Source organism: Apaloderma vittatum, unplaced genomic scaffold, assembly GCF_000703405.1.
Source record: "Apaloderma vittatum isolate BGI_N311 unplaced genomic scaffold, ASM70340v1 scaffold14905, whole genome shotgun sequence".
NCBI lineage: Eukaryota > Metazoa > Chordata > Aves > Trogoniformes > Trogonidae > Apaloderma > Apaloderma vittatum.
In genome coordinates, this window is record NW_009715570.1 from 1 (window position 1) to 22,083 (window position 22,083).

The 22,083-nt window shown below is 41.3% G+C and overlaps 1 protein-coding gene across 1 annotated transcript; it reads right to left on the reverse strand.

Moving 5' to 3' along the window:
* Nucleotides 1-11: 11 nt before the first annotated feature.
* Nucleotides 12-21,883, reverse strand: LOC104267609 (tyrosine-protein kinase ITK/TSK-like; the record flags this gene model as incomplete). The annotated part of the gene is made up of 11 exons (XM_009869204.1): nucleotides 21,691-21,883; nucleotides 10,099-10,203; nucleotides 7,166-7,247; nucleotides 5,693-5,821; nucleotides 5,140-5,180; nucleotides 4,212-4,363; nucleotides 3,691-3,756; nucleotides 3,448-3,502; nucleotides 1,644-1,723; nucleotides 862-998; nucleotides 12-86 (listed from the first exon to the last, which is right to left on the reverse strand). Coding segments are annotated over exons 1-11 (1,093 nt in total), but the record flags the coding sequence as incomplete, so codon positions are not given.
* Nucleotides 21,884-22,083: the final 200 nt, after the last annotated feature.

Genomic DNA, 22,083 nt, shown 5'->3' on the forward strand with positions numbered 1-22,083 from the left:
AGTCACCATACCGTAGCTCAGCCCTGCAGTGATTGGGGCCTTTTTTTTCCAAGTCGAGACTGCATACCGCAAACGAGTGACAAGACCTGGATAACAGAGGAAAAGGTGGGTTCCAGTTATTGTCACAGTCATGGAATGTGTGGCTGTCACCACCCCAAAAGCCAGTCTAAGTACTGGAAGCAGGCTTATTGTACTGAGTTCTCAGCTCCACTTGAGGGCAGCTGAACCTCTGTTCGGACAGGAATTTCCTGCCTGTTAGAAGGAAGCCAGTTCTGAGCAGTTTAAGCTTATTTCTCACTTTTACTCTGTCAGCAAATGTGAGCTGTGAGTCTCTATTAACTCTGGTGAAGTTCCAAGTTATATCTTTTATTTGCAGGGTATTCTTGAAACCCAGGGTTTCCCTTGGCACTCCTGGACTCCAGGGATGGGGGTCTCTGGTGACTCCTACATCTGGCTATGGAACCTGGCCACGCCCCTAACTTTGTGTTAAATCAAAGCCCAGGGATATATAACCTCCTGGGCAAGAAGGCCCTGCAGCATAATTCAAACAGGTAGTTGGGTCTGGCAGCAGTGACCCACCCCCACAGGCTCCCGGGAATGAAAGAGCTCTCTATAGTATGACATCTGTGTTGGTCATAGCCAGCCTTGGAAGGATGACCACAACGAAAATGCAATGCTGGAAGCTGGCCTGACGTGGTCATTCTTCTGCCATCCCAGTGCCAGGATAAGTGGAAGAAAAAGTGGTGCCATTTAACATGTGATGGTAAAGACAGAGGCTTGGGAGCCTTCCTTCCTCCCAAACAGTCACCTGGCTCCATGGTAAAATAGCAACTTCCCTGGTCAGCATCAGCCTTCACTCACCTCCCGCATTGTGCTGGTGATAGTTGATGAGTTCAGGGATGCAGTCAAACACATGCTTTTCTGCCAAGTAGTATCGCTTGGGAAAGTCTGTTGTCTCATTGATGTGATAATGCTTTATAACAGGATTGTTATCCGTGCTGAAAAAGAGGAGGTTTTCTTTAAGAAAAACTAGGTTGCAGCAAAAAGACAGGAATTTGGTCCATAAATGGAAGAGGAGTCAGCGAGCAAAGGGAGAAACCTTCCCTAACCAGAGCGACTGGGAGAGGAGCAAGGAGTGATCTGCAATTGCTAACGAAAGCTGTGTACTTGTATGTTCTCCCTCTCACTCATAGATGGTCTCATCTCGAGAAAGACTGAGGTTTTCTGATAAGAGCAAGCTGAGTACTAAGTTTCTCAGCTGCTTCTCTGAAACAAAACTTTCTGCTCCATCACTGAAACCCTTTCACTAGTCTTGTATTAGCCACCTCTGACAAGTCCAGCAGGTATTTCATGTTGATCCTACCGACACTTCAGTTTGGGGGACAATTTCTTCAAAATTACAACCCCAGTGATGTGTAACCTCGGTGATGTGGGCATATATTTAGATGCAGGGAGCAGTGGAGCCTTTAATAAATTTTGTGAAAGGCAGCTAGCTCTTCTGCCTTTTTTGGAATTGTTTGCCTCTATAATTTTCATGAGCCTTCTGCTCTCTCATTATAATGCCAAAACAACAGAGATTACGCTCTCATAGAAGCCATTTGATTGATGTAATTGATGTGAAAAGCTGCTGAGCTCAGCTGTACCTTAATGCTTTGGTGAAAACAGAGACTGTGTACATGCCAGGCTGCCTCGAATCTCTCACCATGAAGGCACCTTCCCTACCCTGTAACAGGAGCAAAGGAGAAAAAAATGGTTAGAGACATAATGGAAAAAAAGAAGTGGCCTGGGGGCAAAGCTCTGCTCATTTCAGCCCTGTCTCTGCTTAGTCACGTGAATGTACTGAAAATGGAGGGAAAAACAGAGTCATCAGCCAACTGGCAGACTTCAGTCTGTTGCGTTCACAGCTCTGATGGCTGCCCAGGTACACCCAGCTGGTCTCTCTTGGTGTGTATTTTTATCTCTGTTTCCTGAGGAAATGAGACTTATGCGCTCGTGCTGAGCATGTGTGGGTGTGGGTACATGGGTGTGGGACTCTCTGTCCCTCCAAGCCTCTTCACTAGAAATTTTGAACTCATTGATTGCTTTCAACCCTATCTAACAGAACACTGGTGATATCAATTTCACAGAAGTTCAATGAAATGGGTAGCCAAGTGGAAAGGCAAACCCCTTCGAGTCCTCTCCATCGAGAGAGCAGCTGCAGAACAAGAGTGCAGTTTATTCAACACCAGAGACTCCATATGGAGCGTATGAATGATAATTTACCTATGTACCACAAATGGGAAAGCTTGACCCCAGTCATCCAATGTCTAAACATAAATGTGCAGGAAAGCAGGCTTCCTCCACGCTGACACTTGCTGAACACTTTTCGGTTTTATTTTTTCACCATAATTGTTTTCTACTTATCAGAATACTAAAATTCATCATAGGCCTTGATTCTGCAGGGCAAGGCACTAATGGATCACGTGTCAGAGAAGAAGATTTAACAAGAAGTTAAATCCAAGAAGTTTGGATGTAATGTGCTGACCTATATATTGATGATTTTTCTTCTGTTTGTAGATAAAGACACTTTCCGTCTGGCATCCCAAGTGCCTGATTATTTTGTTCCCTCCTTTGCTTTACATGGTAGGTTTCCTCCACGTTATGTGGCCTCTATCCACCCACACCATGGGGCTAGTTGCCACAGAAAAGTTGCACTGGTGGGACCAAAATGAAAAATGAGATCACTAAACTACGCGTGGACACATCCCTTAGGATTTTATACGAAATAAAAGAATTTTTAAAACCATGCAAAAATGCCTTTTTCCCATAAAAACTTTCATTCCAGGAGATAACACCTCAATTGGGTCCTGTTAGTGTAAGAGCTGATTTAAAATCTAAGGTTGTCTTTGTGTTGAAAATTTGAACAAGAATTTATTCTTTTTATTTTCACTACAGTCTTCACTGGAAAACCCTGCCTTAACTGAAAAATTAGAGATGCATGCTTACATGTGCACACATACACAAAACTAAAAAAAAACCCCCAAACCGTACTCTTGGCTTTCACCCTAAATATTTCAGCATGAGATTGGTTAGATTTTCAGAGAACTACTGGCATCCCCAGGCCTCCTGCAGAAACAGAAAAGATGAGCTAAAATCACAGTTTTCACAGTTATCAGTATTGCAGTGTTCTGAAACATGGTTTTCCATCAGCCTCAGCTCTTGGGTGTGTTTGGCTGAAGAAGGATGGCTCAGCTCTGCCCACGCTGAGCTGCTGTGGCGGTGAGGGGGGGTGTTGCTAGTGGTCCTTTATCTTGCATCACACACTAAGAGCAGCCAACACAGGATGGCAACACAGCAGGAACTGAGGGTTCAGCTCTCTCTTGGACAAAGCAGCCCTTGCAGGCTTCTCCACATTCGTCATTAATTAATTATTACTGCCCATCTGCCCCTCACATAGCGCTGGTTTACCTCATCCCTGAGGAGCGTTTCTGCTTTGCTTCTGCTGATGTTCTTATTGTACCACCTGAAAATATCAAAAGACTCAGAGTCAGCATTTCTAGGCTAGTAAAGTTTCTGCTGAAAAGCTTCTGAATTGAGTGTCTCCAGTGCTAGTGGTGACACATTATGTGGGGTAGGGACATTTGAGGCTTGTAGCTTCTGAAGCAAGTCCAAGGCACTTAAAGGTACAAGAAAAACATAGGAACAACTTACTCATATATTTGCAGATTCTCGGGTGATTTTTCCACCAGGTAGCTACTTGGCACATAGCCTTCATGCCTGTTAAAATGTGACATGGTGTGAGTGCACTACACAGACAGGATTTTCTCTGTATCTGTAGGAGTCAGCCCTGAAAGATTTGCCTGCTCTTTGTATGATAGAAATGCTGGTTGTTATGTATTTAGTAGGATTACTGGAGAAGAAAAAAACTGATTGCACCTGTAAACTTGGAGAGTTGCAAATATTTTTCCCCCACGTGTATGACACTGAGTATCAGCCTGAGCTACGGAGTGTTTTTTTTTTTCAAAATTAACTTTCAGATTCTTTTCTTCAGCTGTCTGTATACATGCAACATCAAAGGGAAGAAAGTTACCATAAATAACCTTCCATCACTTTTTTCCTGTATATCAGAGGGTGCTTCACAGAAGGTATAAAAGAGGCCAGTGTATATGTTAATGCAAGAACAAATTTGGTATAGAAAGAATTTGTAAATTGACCGTTGGAAAGACACTTACCCATTCTTATCTTGAATCAGCCACCAGTGTTCTTCAGAGCTGTCAATCACATAATATTCCTCATTACATTGCAACGTCAGCTCCTGTGGATTCTGGGCGTCATAGTCATATATGGCCATGACTATGGCTTCCTTTGGGTCTAGCAATAATTTCTGCACAAATTAGGAAAAAGGCTCATCATAGTCATATTCACAAAAACCAATGGCATGCTCTCTAAAATAATATTTCCCTGGCACCACTGGTGTAATCTGGTTTCAAAAGCCTCAAAGCTAGGAAAGCCCCCCAGGACATCTAGGAAGGGTATGGTGGCAACATGAAAATTTTCAGCACTTTCAAACAATGAGTCTCATAGACAAATTTTAGTTGTACAGAAAGTAGTTTTCTACTCCTTCTTAGGGCAGGATTGCCTCTGTTTGATGTTTCACAGATGTTTCCTAAACTCCTCTTAAAAGTCTCCAGTGACAAAATCTCCATGGCATCCCTAGAGGGACTGTCCGAATGCCCTGCTGCCCTCCAGCCCTAACAACCACCCTGCTTCTCCCTTCTTACTAAAGAAGCCAATGACATTTTGTTGTATCCACAAGTGAATTCTGAAAATCACTTCTCTGTTCCTCATCATAGCAACTTTTCCCAGTTTCTTTTCCTATAGATTAAAAACCAAAATAAATGTACAGTTGAATCTTCATTTACCATTGGAAAGCTATTTGTGAAACAAAGCTGTCTTTGCAGGACTGAATCTTAGTGGGATGATGCTGGTTTATAGCTTAGGAAAATACATGGAAAAGGTAAGAGAAAAGCCCAGGGAATGTTATCACAGGTGATTTTCTAGGTCACTGCACTGCAGTGAGCCTTAATGAGGATATATTTATCACTGCTAGTTAGACACACAGGACACAAAGGACAGCTTAGTGTGCCTCACCGCACTCACCCGGTTATCTTCAGGAGTGGGAGGAAGAGGCTTCTTCGAGGCTGAAATGAAACAAGAAAGTTAATTTAAAGTAGATCTGGACAAAACCAGGGGAGAAATCATTAAGGTAATGAATTAATGAAGGTGATACAAAGCTAGTGAATAGCAAGCCAGAGCATTGTTTTTCAGGAGACAAAGCAAAAATTATACTTGGCCATTGAAGCCACAGAGGAAATATGGTTAGGACAAAATAGGATACACAGGGCTGAATGCATGTATCTCAAGAAAGTTTTTATTATGGCCTATTGACTTGCCACAGCTGATCAAGTTCTTAGTTTTCCATCTCATTCTAAAGACAGGACCAAGCATCACACAGAAGAAACTGTTAATTCAAAACAAAGAATGCCATATACAGTAAAAGATAAATGAGAATATCCCAAGAAGCCAGCAACGTGTCTTTTAGGGGAAATGTAAAATTATATTCTATGATGTTTTATACGAGATAGATTTCATCCTTTACTTTTGCTGGGAATAAATATTTTCAAGGTCAGGATGGTCTTCACAAATCCCATACCATTTTTGGTGGGGTCGTACTCCACACAGCCAGCTGCCATCTTCTCTGTCTGAGCACAACATCTCCACTTGCCATCTATCCAAAAGTCTGGATGACACTTTGAAACTAGACTGTTGTTTTTTCTGGTTTCTGGAAAATGTGCGGGGAAGAAAAAGGAGGCAGGAAATGAGTTTATTTGCTTTCACATCAGCTCTGAAAGACATCTGGAGCTGAATGGAAATAATCTGCACTTTAAAGAAGCATCTTATTCTTGTCAAATCAAGCTTTGGTGAATATTATCAGCCTCTTCCAGTAATGTTTTCCTTTCTCTTGAAAGGAGTTAATGCCACCATTGATGTGGAGGAATAGCCTTCCTGCTGGAGAACAGAATCTTACCAAAGGGACTCTCTCTTCAAAGAGGTAAACACCAAAACCACAGAAGGAAGATCTCATAAGGAAAAAGAAAAGGGGGCAGGCCATATACTGATATTTCCCATGAAAGTGTACAGCTCTACGGTATGTCTATACGGAGGACATGGACACTTGCTGCTTTGGCTTGGTGTTCAGAAGGAGCTTTACGAGCTGGCATTTCTCAGCACTAAACTTTTTCTGCACTTGTAAATACTAGTCTTGAATGTCTGCATGAGTAATTAAAGGTCCTTCTTTTTGAAGCTCAGGCTCTCTATCTGTAATAATATTTTTTCTAAAAAGAGCAAAAAGATTTCTGCTGGCCTGTTCCAAGAAACTATTCAAATTGTCCAAGGGAGGGAACAGTCTCAAAATGATAAAGTAGAAGCTTGGAGCAGGTGCACTCCAGAAGAAGAGTAACTGGTTACAGGTGCATGAACTTAATATCTCCACCAGGGACAACGTTTTCAGAGTGAACAGTACAGCAGTTTGTGGTATAAAGCAGGAAAATGCTATGGCGGAAGTCTGATGCAATTTTCATTTAACTAAGTAACACCTTCCTTATGTCAAGCTGTAAGCTTCGTTTCTGCATGCAGTGGTTAGTTATTGTGCCTGCAGTGAACCACAGCACAATTCAGGAGGTGAACAGGAAATGAAAGCTGCCCACAAAAATGTTTCTTAATAATCATGGTTCTCTAAGAAGGTTGTCATCTAAACAAAAAAATAACCTATTAATCAGAGCTGAAGAATCTTCTACGCAGAAAAGATAAATTTCTAAAAAAAAAAAAGCCATAGAGAAAGCCTTCTCTGTTCCTAAGAAGCCTGAAATTACAGTGCCATATTAACAGTTAATCCTAGAAAGAGGCAAATAAAGAATTCTATGTCCAGATTTTCTACTACTGCTGTAAATACACTCACCAAATTTACAAACAATTTGATTTTATAATCTAATTCCTGTTACCACTTTGCATGCTTAGACAGAAGACACTGACTGCTCTTGCACACTTTCTCTGCATTACAGCTTGTGAGAAAACTGCTCTGGGGTAAGTAATTTCAACAATTAGGTGAACACAGAGGTTTTATTACCTTCCTTCAGTGTAAAGACCCATCTCTGCCGGCTCTCACGGCTGGGTGCAAACACGTAGAGTATGTAGCTATCGTGGACGATCTGGAGGGGGGAATAAAGAAGGGAACCAGCCATTAGAAGCAACCCCAGGTACGCTGGGCACGATGGAATCACTGAGGGAAACATGCAGCAGCCCTCATGCCAACAGGTTACATGCAGAATGATGACGTGGGGAAGTGGAGCATCAGGGCCTGTTCATTGGCTTTTTGTTATTTAAAATGGAGCAGAAATCCTGATCGCAAATAAAATTCTAGACAAGCAGTGGCTAAGATCAATTTTCGGCTGTTAAGAAATGGCCGTGAAATCAGTGGAGATGTAGCAATTTCGAGCTGCAGAGGATTCAGCTTGTTAATCGCTGACTGCATGTTACCCTTCTAAAGCATCTCTGGGGAACTAGCACCCGTTTCTTAGCAGTTTCTTAAAAAATGCCTTCACTTAAGATCTAAGAGCCAAATTTAGCTTTTCTTGTCTCAAGCAACTCCCTGGGGATTATTTAGATTACTGTTATTCTTCAAAGTTTTTAATATCTTTCAGTAGGATTATAGGGGGAAAATAAGAAGCTGGAGCAGATGAACAGTGAGCAATCAAGATGCCATTTTCATCAACTTGGCTTTCACAATGAACAAACAAAGGAAGAGAAATACAGAATATTTGTGAAGTTTGAGACCAGGGAGTAAAGTCATCACAAGAACTAAAATGACTCAAACTGGATCAGATGACTACATTTGGCCCTAAAATTTGATCTAACACATAATCTATATTCCTTTTCCAATATTTATCTCAATGATTTAATCCCAAATGGAACATGGTCTCTCGTGGTTTGAAAAACTTTGACCACTGTTTTTAAACAAAGGTTTGCAGAAGAAATCAGCTGTTTTTTTAAGCTTCTCCAGTGGTGTAGATGAAGCAATACTGATTATTGTTTAAAGAATGGGAAACATTTGTTATCTCTTGGCTTGTAGCCCTTGCAAGCACAGCCAGCCATGGCACTCAGTTGCTTTATGTGCTATGGAGAGGTAAATTATAACCTCTTTGCAAAAAATAGAAATAGCGGAGGAATGATTCTCATTTATTTAAAGCCAATCCTGTTGATATTATTGTTATGTCTGTATAATGTTTTGACAATCTTAGACAGATTTTGAAATATCCAGTAAGTAGATCTCCAAAAAGATGTAGCCATGAGTAGGCACAACCACACAAAATCACTCATTTCATGCAAGTGGCTCACTTGCCAGATGAGCCACACAAAACCAGAAAGCCACTGGCGGTTCCATAGAAGATTTACAGCTGTATGGAGCCAAGATATTTTTTTTAAAAAACAGACAATATAATTTTACAAAATACCACAAAACTGACTGTGGAACAAAATTCAGATATGCTACAAGCAGCAGCAATTATCATGACCTCAGTCAGTCATGTTACCATCCAACCAGCACTGGCCACTACCTTCACAGTTTTTTACTGTACTTACAAGCATTGGAGATATCAGTTTGAAAATTAAGATTGAAAACAAAGAGATCTGAGCACTTGTTCCTTCTCTAGTCCATATTTACTCAAGTTAAGAGCAACTGAGGTTCTCACATCAAGCTTTCCCTCAGCCAGGCAGCTCCTACCCAGCCCCAATTAAGAGCTTTCCTGTCAGGCTGCTCATCAAGAGCCTTTTGCAGTGTCCGACAGCATCTTCTGCTGCTCCCAAATGCCCAGAAACATCCATTTTCTTGAGTGCCAACTACGTGTCAACATAGCAACATTTTGTGATATTCTAGGAGAATTTTTATGATTCTAGCTGGACACTACCCCAAGCTGGAGGGAGGGTTTCATGACCCAACTTAGTTTGGGAAATTGTTTCCTCTCCCTTCTCATATCTCTGCATGGTGATATTTTCTAGGGCTCAGACTACTACATGCTCTTTTGCTGTTCAGATGAAGATTTAGAGAAAACCCTACAAGCTACTTAATGATTTATTAGAATGACAGTGCCAAGCCTACAAATGCATGCTCATTTTGAAATAACAAGAATGGCAAAAAGTAAAAAAAAAAAGAAAAAAGAAATCTTGCTTTATGGTTGTCTTTTTTCTTTTTATAAAATTAATATTTTTAAACATTTATTGTGGATATTGGCACAATTATTAGCTTTTATCTACAAATCTGTGTCAAGATAATTCACTCTTTTAAAGCCATCTGTGAATAGAGATGGCCCTGTACTCGCTAAAGTCCATACACCACAATTATTAAGAAAAATACTGTCACAAGTATGCTAAAATTCTGATAAATGACAGCACGGGGAATAACATAATGAACTGAGAATTTGTGTTGCAATAGCTGAGCAAATATTCTGTGGCATTTCTGTTTACATGGCAATGTAAAGGTATTCCATAAGTATTAATAATTAACACTAGAAGGTGTGTTTCTCATCCTAGAGCTGGCACTGCCTCTTGGTCATTAAGATATCTCGTCACTAAAAGCTCTCTGTAAGAATGGTCTGGAGCCGTCTCATTCACCAGTTTTGGATGCAAAGGCCACTGAATGTGTTTAGTTTCAGCACCACATGGTTAAATTGGCCAAAACCCTGTCTGGATTCCCTGTATGAAAGATGGGCTTTCTCTGAAGAGGAGTTAGTGGGATAGCTGAATATTGAGTTAAAACTGAGACAGGATTATAAGATTTAATGATCATTTCCAGTGTAAAACCAATGAGTGTAAGGGTTTATGGATCTTGTAATAACACCGTGTCTCTGGTTCCCCAGTTCATTCCAAACCTCGATCTGCTTTTTCTTCCTTTCTTGTTATTCACCCTGGTGTTGGATTCATTAAAGACTGCGCTGTGAAGGAGAATTTTATTGAAATACAAAATGAAGTGGCATCTTTATCAGTATTGTCAACAAGCAGACTCACCTGGAAGGGATATTTATACTGACAGGGAATGATAATGTCACTCTTCACAATCTCCACACATTTAATCCTGGAAAGTTCCACAGAACCTTTCAAAGTTCTTTTTTTCTAAAAGACAGAGAAAAGCACTTGGTTAATGCTAATGATTGTGGATTAAGTGAATAATTAGACAAGACTGTCATATCCACGGGGGATTTAATATTAATGGAGCAGAAGCAAATTAACAGATTATGTAAGACATTTGAAAGTGCAAAGAATCTTTCTCATATGTGTCACCTTTATATGAATTGCACATGCAAATACATATATGTACATACAGATATTACAACTCAGCATGTGGATTCGTAGAGAATCAGTCAAAACCTCTGGCTGAAATACAGGTTTTGTTTTTTTCTTCCAAAAATGGAAATGTTTTAACTGAACAGTACTATTTTCATTAAATGTTCAGTTTACTAACACTCCTGATTTATACTGAAATGCTATAAAGCAATAACAAATTTATTAAAATAAATATTTGGGTGCTGAGAATTTCAAAGCTATGCACTTTATCTAAAATGTAACATTTTTACTGCATCTATTTTCAAAGAAACAAAACAATTCTCTGTTTTTGTTCTGTCTGGGTTTTTTTAGCTAAGAAAAAATAACAGGAAATTTTGAAATAAATAATATCCTCAGAAACTTGCCAACATAACAATTTCTCTGGCACCCTCTGCTGCGTTATTATTATTCATAATATACCAGATACCTAGATAACAATACGGGCACTTAGGAAAGAGTAAGAAAAGAACAGGCATCCAAGTACCCCAGCTACCTCAGCATATTCTGTTTCTGACTGCCTCCTCGGCGAGTTGCTCTCAGCTTTTGCAAAAGTGGGGCAAGGCAGAAGCTGGCCCGGGGCAGGCGGGAGCTGAGCTAAGGCTGCAGATTTGGGGCACGCTTCTGAAGGATCCGCTACAAACGTGTTTGCTCTTCGGAGGTAAGCTAGTTTAGTTTCCTGTTTTGATTCGTTTTCAGTAGGGATTAAACACGAGCTGTCTCCAAGCTCAGCTTTGCAGCAGCCTGACGGAAATCGGTGAGATTTAAGAACCCCAAAAAACACTGCAGAAGCTTCTGTTTCTCAGACATGGGCAACTGTCAATGGGAAAGAACATGAACTTCAGGGACTGCGTTGTGCCTATTACAAGTTATCGCTCAGAGGCACAGCAAGACTTCAGGAACCTTCTCGCCCTCCCTAGGACACCCAACTCAACCCTTGGTGTCCTTCACCCTCAGCTCTATCTTGCCCCTTGCTTCTTACACCGCCATGACCTGGCAGCTCTGCCCCGCTGGCAGTGGCTGTCCCAACTGCTGTGCCGACCCTCACCACGGCTCCGTTGCTACCTTTCAATGTTAAATATAGCCTAAAACAGAGAAGCAGCTGACATCACTGAAGATGAGGTGAGGTTTGCCACAGTGTGCTGTCAAACAGCCTCAGCACAGAGAGGCTTCAAGGCTCTTCAGACCTCCTTCTTGCAAAATTGGCTATTTTGACTTGGTATACTTGGACCTGAGGAAAGAGAGGGGCATTATTACAGTGGTCTCGAATGACTCTTTTGTTGGTGTATTTGGATTTTGTCCTTGTACTTTCTTGCAGTTTAACCAGTGCCAGGACTGTCTCCTGTAGACAACATCTGCCTACGTAGCTCTATGGGGTGGAGAGGGATCTTTTTCCCGTCAATACAGCCAAGGCCATAAAGCATCCCTAAGTGTAAATACCAATTAACTATTAAGAGTATTGCCAAGTGTTAGAAAGCCTTACTGCACCCTATTCTCACTATCTGTTTTCTTTCATTCTTGTCTATTCACCTCCTTCTTCCATAGCTGGCTTCCCCTGTCTCCTCTCCCCAACCTCCTCTATCATTTGTTCTGCCTCTGGAACTTCTACCCTTTTGATGAGACACAAAGCCATTTATTTCCTATAAAAACCTTCAATTTTGCTGACATTGAACCCTCCTTCATCTTTTTCCTTTGAAGTCCCAGGGCTTAACCACATGCACTCCTCCTCTCAGGCTTTAGGACGAAATGCTGTGCCAGTTCTGTGCTCTGCTCCCTGCAGACTGTTTTTTGTCGGTATCATTATGGACTCTGTTGAAAGACAGGGTCCAGTCTTCCCAAGGAGCTTTGTGCAGTCGTGCTGCAGCTCTCATCACCTACTGTGCTCCTTTTAAGCATGTAATTCAGCAACAGAAGCTCCTTATAATCGCGTGTTGCAGTGCAACATCAGGGCGCATCTCACAGCCAGGTCATTGCTCAGCAGACCCTCCGCAGATGGGACGTTGCTGATAGAAAGCAATTACTGTTATGGAGCAGCACAAACAACTGGAATTACCACTCACAGACCAGGCATTACCCAGAAACTGAGTTGGAAACTAAAGTTATCCCTGCTTTTGTGATGCTTGACTGCATTTTAATCCAACAAAAGCAACTGGGCCATTTGGAAGGGTGTGGAGAGGAAAAGCCTCTTAAAAATGGTCTCCAAAAAAGCCTCAGAGACTTGTTCCTAAAAGGGAAAGACAAAACATGCTGACAGATTTCTGTTTGTTGTTTTCAGTCTGCCCGGAGTATAATTAAGTAGAAGTTTTAGCTGGTTGGTCAGAAAAAACATCAGTGGTCTTACTGTGCAATGTGTGTGGAAAGATAACCAAGGCATGCTGCTGTCCCAGCAGGAGTGTGCTGCAGATCAGACCATCCTGTTTTTTTTCTTTTGGTCCGTTATTTGCAGCATGGCAATTCCAGAAGGAGAGCAAACAGCTCTGAACAGAGCCAGGTGCACCACAAGCCCAATGCATGACCATCTTCTTCTTTGGCATTTCACCTCTTCTTGCTACACAGCTCCAGCAGCACTTTCACTGATTAATCCTTTAGTTTGTGTCTGCTGCGTGAACTGGACGACCACAATGATCCTTATTTGCCTTAGATACTAGGACAATTGAGTGTGGGACCATTGGCATAGCCCTGCCCTGCAGCACAAGAAGGCATCTCGGTGTGCTTGCTCAGGGAATGAGCCTCCTGCCATCTGTCCCATGCTAAGACTACACAACCACCAACACCGCTGCTCACCCACACCATGGCAGCTTGGCTACCCAAGAAAAAGAATCACCTTCCACCAGCTCATGATCTAGGGCAGGGGAAGGAGCAGGGATGTGGAGCCCACGGTGGGAGGTTCAGAGAGCCATCAGCAGTCGCTGCAGGTCACAGAAGTCTGCGCCGTGAGCACACCTCGTGACTGTGGCTCTGCACCCTCAGGCTTCACAGACATCTAAGATCTTGTAAGATATGAGGCTGTGCAGTTTGAGCAATTTGCTACTTTGCTGTTGCTGTTTGCGAAGCCCATTCATCAACTGCACTGCACCAAGCACTTAGGCTGAAGGTCCCTAAGATCTTTTAAGATACGGGGCTGTGCAGTTTGAGCAATTTGCTACTTTCTGGCTAACACTTTGCTGTTGCTGTTTGCGAAGCCCATTCATCAACTGCACTGCACCAAGCACTTAGGCTGAAGGTCCCTCAGTGGATCCTTAAATGTTTTGTGTTTACCAAAAGGCCCTGTCAGAAAAGAGAGCCACCAGCACTGGAGGAAAAGCAGGTGCCCTGGAGCAGTGCTTGAATGCAGGTAGAACTTCATATATGCCTTTTTAGTAGTTTTTTTCATGAAAATCAATTCCCCTTCTAAAATTTGGAAATACAGTGCTCAACTTCCATCTGTGTTGCTGTCCTTTGGCTGTAATTCCATTTAGAAAAGCAGATTTACTGAACTTAAGTGCTGTAAATTCAACCTGGGACCTTCACACTTCTTTCCCTTTAATGTATGTTATCTTGTCATGGGGATTATGGCATCTAAGTTGTATCATCAACCATGCCTGTGCAACCCTGCTGCTTTGAAGACCAGAAACACCTCCTCTGTTGATACACAGGCGGCAACAGGAGACCAAAAAAAAAAAAAAAAAAGAAAAGAAAGAAAAGCAGAAATCCTTTCCATTCAGCTGATTAGGGCAAAGAGTGAACAGCAGTAAAAACAGATAACTCTTGTGTTCCCAGAGCCCTCAGCCATGAAAAGCAAAGGAACATGGTCACAGCTGGGAAGCAGCGTGGGCTGTTCCTGGCTCAGTGCACGTTCTTGGGTAGGCCCTGGGAGCAATAAGCTCAGGCTGACATAAAATGGGAAAACCCTCAACAAATCCTACTATGAAAATGCCTGTTTTCAGAATAGTTCAGGCTGATTTCAAAATGATTGAAAAAATTATCTGAAGTTGAAGAGTCTCTCATAGAAATGTCTCTGAGTTTAAAAAGGCTAAAAAAAGATCTAAGTTTGTTTGGTCAGATTCTTCAAAATACTCCCTATCAGCTTCCAGGAAAACATTTGAGGGTATTTTTGTAGTTTTACTGTAAGCTGCAAGTACAGGCCACTCCTGGAGACTGGCCATTTGGTTCATGGAGCTCTGGTGTGATCATAGCTTACACTTTTACACTCTCATGTGCCTAAATTAAGCTCTAGGAATAATATAGAAACATATATTCATTGCTCTGATTTCTCTCCACGTAACTCCATAAAAAGTATTTAGATGGTTATACAGCGTTAAAGCTTTACTTGATCTATTAAAATGTCATTTTATGGATGATACGAGTACATGCCTTCAAGGCAAGAGGCACCATTATAGGTTGCACCACTGGTAGGAAATAAATGAGTCAACGAACAGACCATTGCCATGGACCCGTCTCTGCGGACAGATTAATAGAATCTGTGAAGCAGACCCATTGTGCGAGGTACAACACCTTCCAGCAGCAGAGAGCCAACTGGCTTGGGGATCTTCATCTTTTTTAATTAGTGACATGTTGCTGCTTTTCACATATGATTTTCTTTAAGTCTTGCTGTGTTTCCAAAGTAATTTCTTGATTTGCTGAGCTGCACAAATTCTGCTTCAGTTTATTTGCTAATGGGTCTCCCATAGTCATGTGCTGGTGCTGAGATAGCAATTAAGAACACAGAAAACAGTAACTATGAGCTTGTGAGGTATCACTGGAACAAGATGGACTTATTTTTAACTATAATTCTCCTGCTACAGTATTTTTCCACTGATCAGAAGGCTTGAGCATGAACTTGAACCTCCTTGAGCACTGTGTTGATAAAATTATTTCCTATCCCTTATCATATCCCTTATTTATAAATCGTGGTCTGTGCTGGTTTTATCATTAATAGTTAGGATATTAAGAACTGCAGATTGATAGAATTTTTGCCTGAACCCTAACATCATTCAGTATTTTGGGAACTCTCTCTCTTCTTAGGAACACCGTTAATTTGAGGTTTTATGGGAAATAAAACAATTTAAACAATTTAAGAATGAAATTTGAAACCTAAATTGAAGGTTTTAAAATAAAGTTTTAAGGGATTTTGCATTTTTTGCCGGTACTAAGTGCTCCAAATGAAAACTGGAAAGAGGGGATAATTGATAATACTGGGATTTTCAGTAGAGCTCTGACTGTTGTGTTGCGTTTTAATACTTCCAATATAATTATATTTTATATTTAAATCCCCAAATGTAGTTGCTTGGTTCACATGTCTGTCATGACTATTTTGTCCTCCTTCTTGAATTTTTTTTTAAAAAAAGTTTTAACGATTTGTTTCACATCTGAAGAACATGAAGGTGCATTAGAGGTGGGCACACCCTGGATGCAGAGTGCATTGAATGACAAAAATAGTTGCAGTCAGTGCCTACGTTGCCTTCACTCATCAAAGCAGCAGAGATGGAGAAGCACAGCCAGGGGCCTGGGAAGGCAGTTGGAGGGCTGTGCCTGCAGACGCTAATTTCTTCTCCCATGTTTCCAGGGACCTGCAAAGATCTCCTTGATCGCACCCTCATCTGGAGCACAGGACATGGGAATAGACATTGGATCACATCAAGTTCCCCCATCAGAAATTAAATATTTGACCTGCCTGTGAGACAATCATGGTGCTGCTTAACAGCAGTGCTGCCTGCTGTCTGCACACGCTGTTTGCTCACCATGCAGTGGCACTCCCAGCAACTAATTTCAGTATCAAATCTTGTTTACTGAGGCCAGTACTGCTTGTGGCCAACGCCTGTTCCATGCAATCTCAGTTTGTTATCAATTTACTCAGTTAAATTCTCACCTTAACTGGGGAATATCTGCTACAGCGGAATTACTCCTACTATCCTTAACAAGTCCTATAGGCCAGATTCAGTGTTTCATTTCCACCAAGATAATTTAAAACCAGAGAAATCTAGTTTTTTTATTTTTTTCAAAGAGGCCAGAGAAGTTAATAGAGCTGCACTGCAGACCTGGACCTCAGACACCTCACACCCAGCCTGGAGTCGGCCAGTTCACTGTTCATTCCTCCTGGCTTACTAATTTTCAGAATTACATGAGCTGAAAACAGAAGTCATGCAGAGGAAAACTGAAACCAGAACCTTTCTGCAAGATTTCTATAGTACAAAGTGTAGATTTTCGTTGGCTGTGTGTTTAACATTCAAGTGATCTGGTGGAAGAATGTATTGAGCCATGAAAGTATATTTCACTTGGCCCATCACAGAGCTTAACAGATCTGCAATAGCCCAATATTTTCACTGAGCATGTATTTTAACATCAGACAACACCATTTCCAATGTTTACACTGTCTCAAGTCCCTTCTGAGATGACTGTCAGTGTGTGCATCCCTACTATTGATGGTTTGACAAGAAAATCAACATCACCATCAAGACACAGAAAAAGAAAAGGAAGATTCTTGGCTTTCAAATGAGCTCTCTAATATGATGGAAATAAGTGGTTTATGTTACATGAAAGCATATGGAACAAATACTGAATGCTATATTAGTTTCTTCAAAACTCTTCTTGTCTCTAACAAAGACCGGGAAGAGTGGATTGCAGTGAATGAAGGATTCAATGAAAGCTAAGATAAATCAACTAAATTACATCACTTTTTCATTAAAAAACCATAAGCTTTAAGGACAAAAAATTAGTTAGAAAGGATGAAAGAGTATAAAGCAACAGGCAGGTATTGCAACAGTATCAATTATAATGTTAATTGCAATATAAAAAAAGGCAGGTTTTTCCCCTGTCTCCATCTTACTTATGGTTGTATTGATTTTATTACATAAAAATTCATTGAAACAGGTGTGATGCAGACAGATGCCAAGCCTGACTTTTTTGTCGGTGATATGTGTATTATCAATAAATTAGTTGGAGATATGCTTCCGAAGGCAGATGGTATTGCAAATTCTTGCAAGCAAAAAAACCCCTGTTAATAAATAAATGACAAGTTATGAAGAATGATGGATCTACTCAGATAAGTATTTATTTGGAATGTAGTCTTTAAAACCATAATTAAATTCTCTTTAGATGACGATTATATCTTCATGACTGTTAAGGTACTGAGAATATACACGGCAATGAGAAATGGTATGAATGGTCACTGTCATTAACAGGATCCCCAAACCAGAGATCTTCAGAAGAAAAGTCTTAGTCTATTTACATTAGAGTCTTGGGGAAAAAACCAAGTGTTTCCAAGGCAGGATGGAGAAGTCGGATTCTGTGTAGAATAATCAAGGTAAAATGGACTGCTGGGCTGAGGGACAAAGCACTGCTTTTGTTCCTGGGCTGTTCCAACGTGAGATACTGCAAGAGAAGCAGCTGAAGCATTTTTAGGATGCTGATAAAAGACTTTCCAACCAAGTTCATTGCTTTGTTCTCCTGGAACAAGAGATTGAAAGCAGATTTCAAGATGCACTAAAGTGCTATCTTTATATCTGAATGTCAAAGATCTGAATGAAAGAGCCCAGGACAAGGCTGACTCATGCTATGTGACCTCTTGAGCATCTGGCCAGTGTAGGAAGAAGAGTGGTAATGGAAATGAAAAGGGAATTCGGTCCTTTTCTGTGTGTGCCTTTCATCGCTGCCTTTAAAAGCTGGACTAGTAATAACCTATGAGTGAAGATAGAAAATTTAAAAACATTTATGTGCCTGAACTTCTCAGGTGTTAAATGCAACTTTCTCAGCCCTGAAATACTTCTCAGAATGCCTGCACAGGGCAAGATGTCTATTTCTGAAGAGGGAAAACTGTGGCGTAGGGACACGGACCACTTCTCTGGAGTTGATACGAAGAGACCCAAGGACCCTGTGCAGGTCTGAGCCATGACAAGATGAACAGCTCTGATGTAGAGATCACGTAATGGTACCACATTAATGTGGTACCAGCCCAGAAGACAGACACTTTTAGACTACAGCCAGCTTGAAATACAAGGATCAATGCTCGTTTCTGCCTGTCTCCATCCAGGAAGGAATATGACATGCTGGAGACAATGCAAGAACCTCTACTTAGTATCTGAAATACTAAACTACCTCTCTTCAGTCTTCTGAAGGATTTATCAAACAACATAAGATGTTAGGTGAATGGGGTGTAGATAACTCTCCAGTTTAAGTGATTTTGCTAAATAAAGATATACAAAACTCTGTCCTAGAGACCTCTCCAGAGGCATTCACTTGTCTGCTTCTTCTGCAATACTGCAAGTGTATTGGCACCCGGAGAGTACCACACAGTGTCTGCATTATCACTTATTCTGGTAAGGATCAAACTAATTGAAATAGTTAAAATGATTATTCCCATGTGCTCATTTACTCACATGTACAGCAGCTATAAAATAAGACCGTGGAAGTGAAGAATTTTTTGCCTGTGGAATTGGTTTGCATGTTATAATAAAGGCACTTCTGATGTATTTTAGTAGAGACGGGGGCTGAATGCAAGCGTCTGTTACCAGCGCTTTGCTTTATGTTAAGACAACCCTGCATTGTGCACTGTGTAATGAATTCCAGAAAATACAGCTTCTTATTGTTGTCAGTTATTGGGGGCTCATTCTCCTGATGAGATATGTAAATACATTTCATTAACATTAATGGTGATTGTGTGCTTGGCCCCTGAGGAGAACAGTGCTTTCTGTCTAGCTATGGCCATTACAACGAAAATCCTGTTACAGTTATTGCAAAAATTTGCCTTTTTGCTGTGTGTTGTGTGGACAGCTTTTGGTATCATTTACAGAATCATCCCTGTATCCCTTTGACTTGTTTATTTCCTTGCTACTACAATAAACATTTGGACATCTTTTTACACCCACAGCATCAAAATGCAGAGAAAGGAACTGGGTGCCAAACCCTGTTAAATACAGGCAAAATACACGTTTGGGCTTAATGCATAACTGTATGTTTTACTTTAAGCCACTCAACTGAAATCAGTGGGACTTCTCAAACCATTAAGCAATTCGCTAATGGGTTTACGTGGCTTTATGCACAGGTTGTTGTTACTGCCTGACTGGGGTCTGGAGAGGTAGATACACTGCAGTATTGAAGTCCAAGTACAATAAACCACTGGACAGGCTGGTAAGTGGTTCTTAAAGAAACTCTTTGAAACCTCCTATAGCAAGCGTCCACTGAGATTTCCCTTGCAAAACATATAACTTAAAAGCCAAGCCAGTTGCTGTCCCCATCTGAGCAGAGCAGTCCGCCTGCCTGCAGACACTCCTCAGCCCTGCAGCCAGCTGGCAGAGAGCAGCCGTGTGTCCCCACCACTTTGCCCTAAACCTCCAAAGCAGGCAGTGGTGACAGCCTGTGCTAACCCCTGCCAGCCCCATAGATTATCCAAGAGTCCCCGCAGAGCAGAGCTAAGCCCGCGCCAGGTTCTGCGCTAGAGAACGAGCACCACCAACCATCGATTTCAATGCCTGCACATGCTTCCAAACCCTGGGTGACCCATGGAGATGGGCACAGCCCCCGTGTCTGGCAGGTACCATAATTTTCCGTTCACCGGCTGTGACCTCAGTTCCTGGGGGTTCACTCTGTTCCCAGCACAAAAAAGATGGTGCTTGCACAGGCTGCTCTGAGCTTTCCTCTCTGGACCAGTGATGACCTGACCACGTGGAGGTCTTCACCAGGATGGTTTAATTTTGGGGAAGATTACTGCAGAGGCTGAGGATCAGCTCAGGAAGCATTTCATAAAACAAACTCTTTTTTCCTCATTTAGTACAAAGTTCTTCAAGCCATGTAACAACTTGATTTTGACAGTTTGTATCGGGCAAAAAAAAATCAGCGTTTCATGGAAGATCATCCTTGTAGTTACAGGTATATCCCCTGTCCATCAAATGTGAGGACCTAAAGTGAGATGTGTGTTTATTCATATATAATCAGCATGCACGTTTATAATAGCTAATACATGACATAGAGTAGACAATATACCAACCACTCATCTGGCCTAACTGACCTTTAGGAAGGCTAGGGGATAAAATTTCCAAAGACACTCACACAGTATTTGAAGTCTATGCCCCACTGAAAGTCACCAAGTCAGATTTTCCAAGCTATTTCAGTGTCTAAATATGACAACAGACACCTACTGCAATTCCGCAAAAGTATCCAGGCAAAGTGTGTGTTGTATTCATCTCAAGTCCACCAGGACTCAGAAAGCACCAAAGAAAACTATTGGTAAAGATTTCTCTAAATACAGCAGAATCACATAGATGCTTTTAAAAATGTTACAGTGATAATTAAGAATAATTAAGTGGAATAGTTATAAAGGAAATTGAATCTTAAACTAATGGTATTTGAAAAATTGTTTGGATACCAGTTGAACAGACTCTCAAACCAAACATAGGTGCAGTATGCAGCAATAAATGTTTTCCAGTTTAAATATGGAGGTAAGAAAAACACAGACTATAAAATAAAAGCAAGAAAAGCATTTTGCTGGGCATATTTGAAAGAAATAACTTGCAAACTGTTAACCCTTAAAGGTGGTTCCAACCTCAACTGTGTTATGATACAATACAGAGGCACGTCATACTTTGCTTTTATTTTGGGGTTCATTTTTAACTTATTTTTCTGCAACTGAGCAAGATCAAATGGTCTGAAGTTGTCAATGCCAGAGATCAAGGCAGCGTGATCCCCAGTGCTGGTCTGCATGCAGTAACGGTGTCTAAACATAATGGATTAACAGCATGTTCAGTGACTGTTGGAAAACAAGCAATATTATTTACAATCGTAATGAGGCTCAGCAAACATCCAGCCAAAGAGAAGATGGAAATAATTCACACTTTACTAGAACACTTAGCATAATGGGGCGTGCAGATTGTCTTCTGTCATATTTAGCAAATCTGGAAAATGCAAGCTTCTGGAAACAATGCCTGGTCTGAGCACGGATCCCATCATCACATCCTTTCTGAAGCTCCCTCTGAAGATTAGACTGCCAGCAACAACCTCACACAGCTCCTTACACACAACAGTTATAACAGCCCGCGCTAAATTCCTACAACAAAACTAGAGCCTTTCCACAAGATAGAAAAGTAGTCTTATTCCTCCAAGCACACCAAACACCCCCCCGGTCTGAAGCTCTAAACAACCCATTTGACTTTGCAATTTTCAGTGAATGGTGCTGTGGCAAAGGCCGGAAAAGTTAAGTTAAAATTCAGCAAAGAGCATCCTTCCCTCCATTAGCATCCTTCCCTTCCTTTACTAAATTTCATCCTTCCCTCCGTTACTGCATTATGAGAGAGAAAATGGCTGACGTACCCCATGGCGATGCTCATAGTAAGCCAGCTTGGATTTGGTTAAGACAAAGAAGCGGACTTTGAAGTTGGAGGGTGAAGTCCTTCTCTTCTGCTGTGATTTTTTGATCAGCAGTTCTTCCAGGAGCACACAGTTATTCATGGCTGAGCCAAGAACGGTCCGCTCCCAGGACATGGGATTCCTGTCCTGCGCGTTGAGCGCCTGTCCAAGAAAGAGCCCCAAGAAGGAAGACAGTTAATTTACAAAAAAAAAAAAGGGTGCTCAAAAGGCAGCGTAGGTGCTTTGGGCTTTATCTTCCCATCTACAGCAAAGCTTCCTTTCTGTCAAACCATAACCACATCCTCTCTGAAGTCATAAAACGAACAGCACATGTTGAAATAAACGCTAAGGTAAATG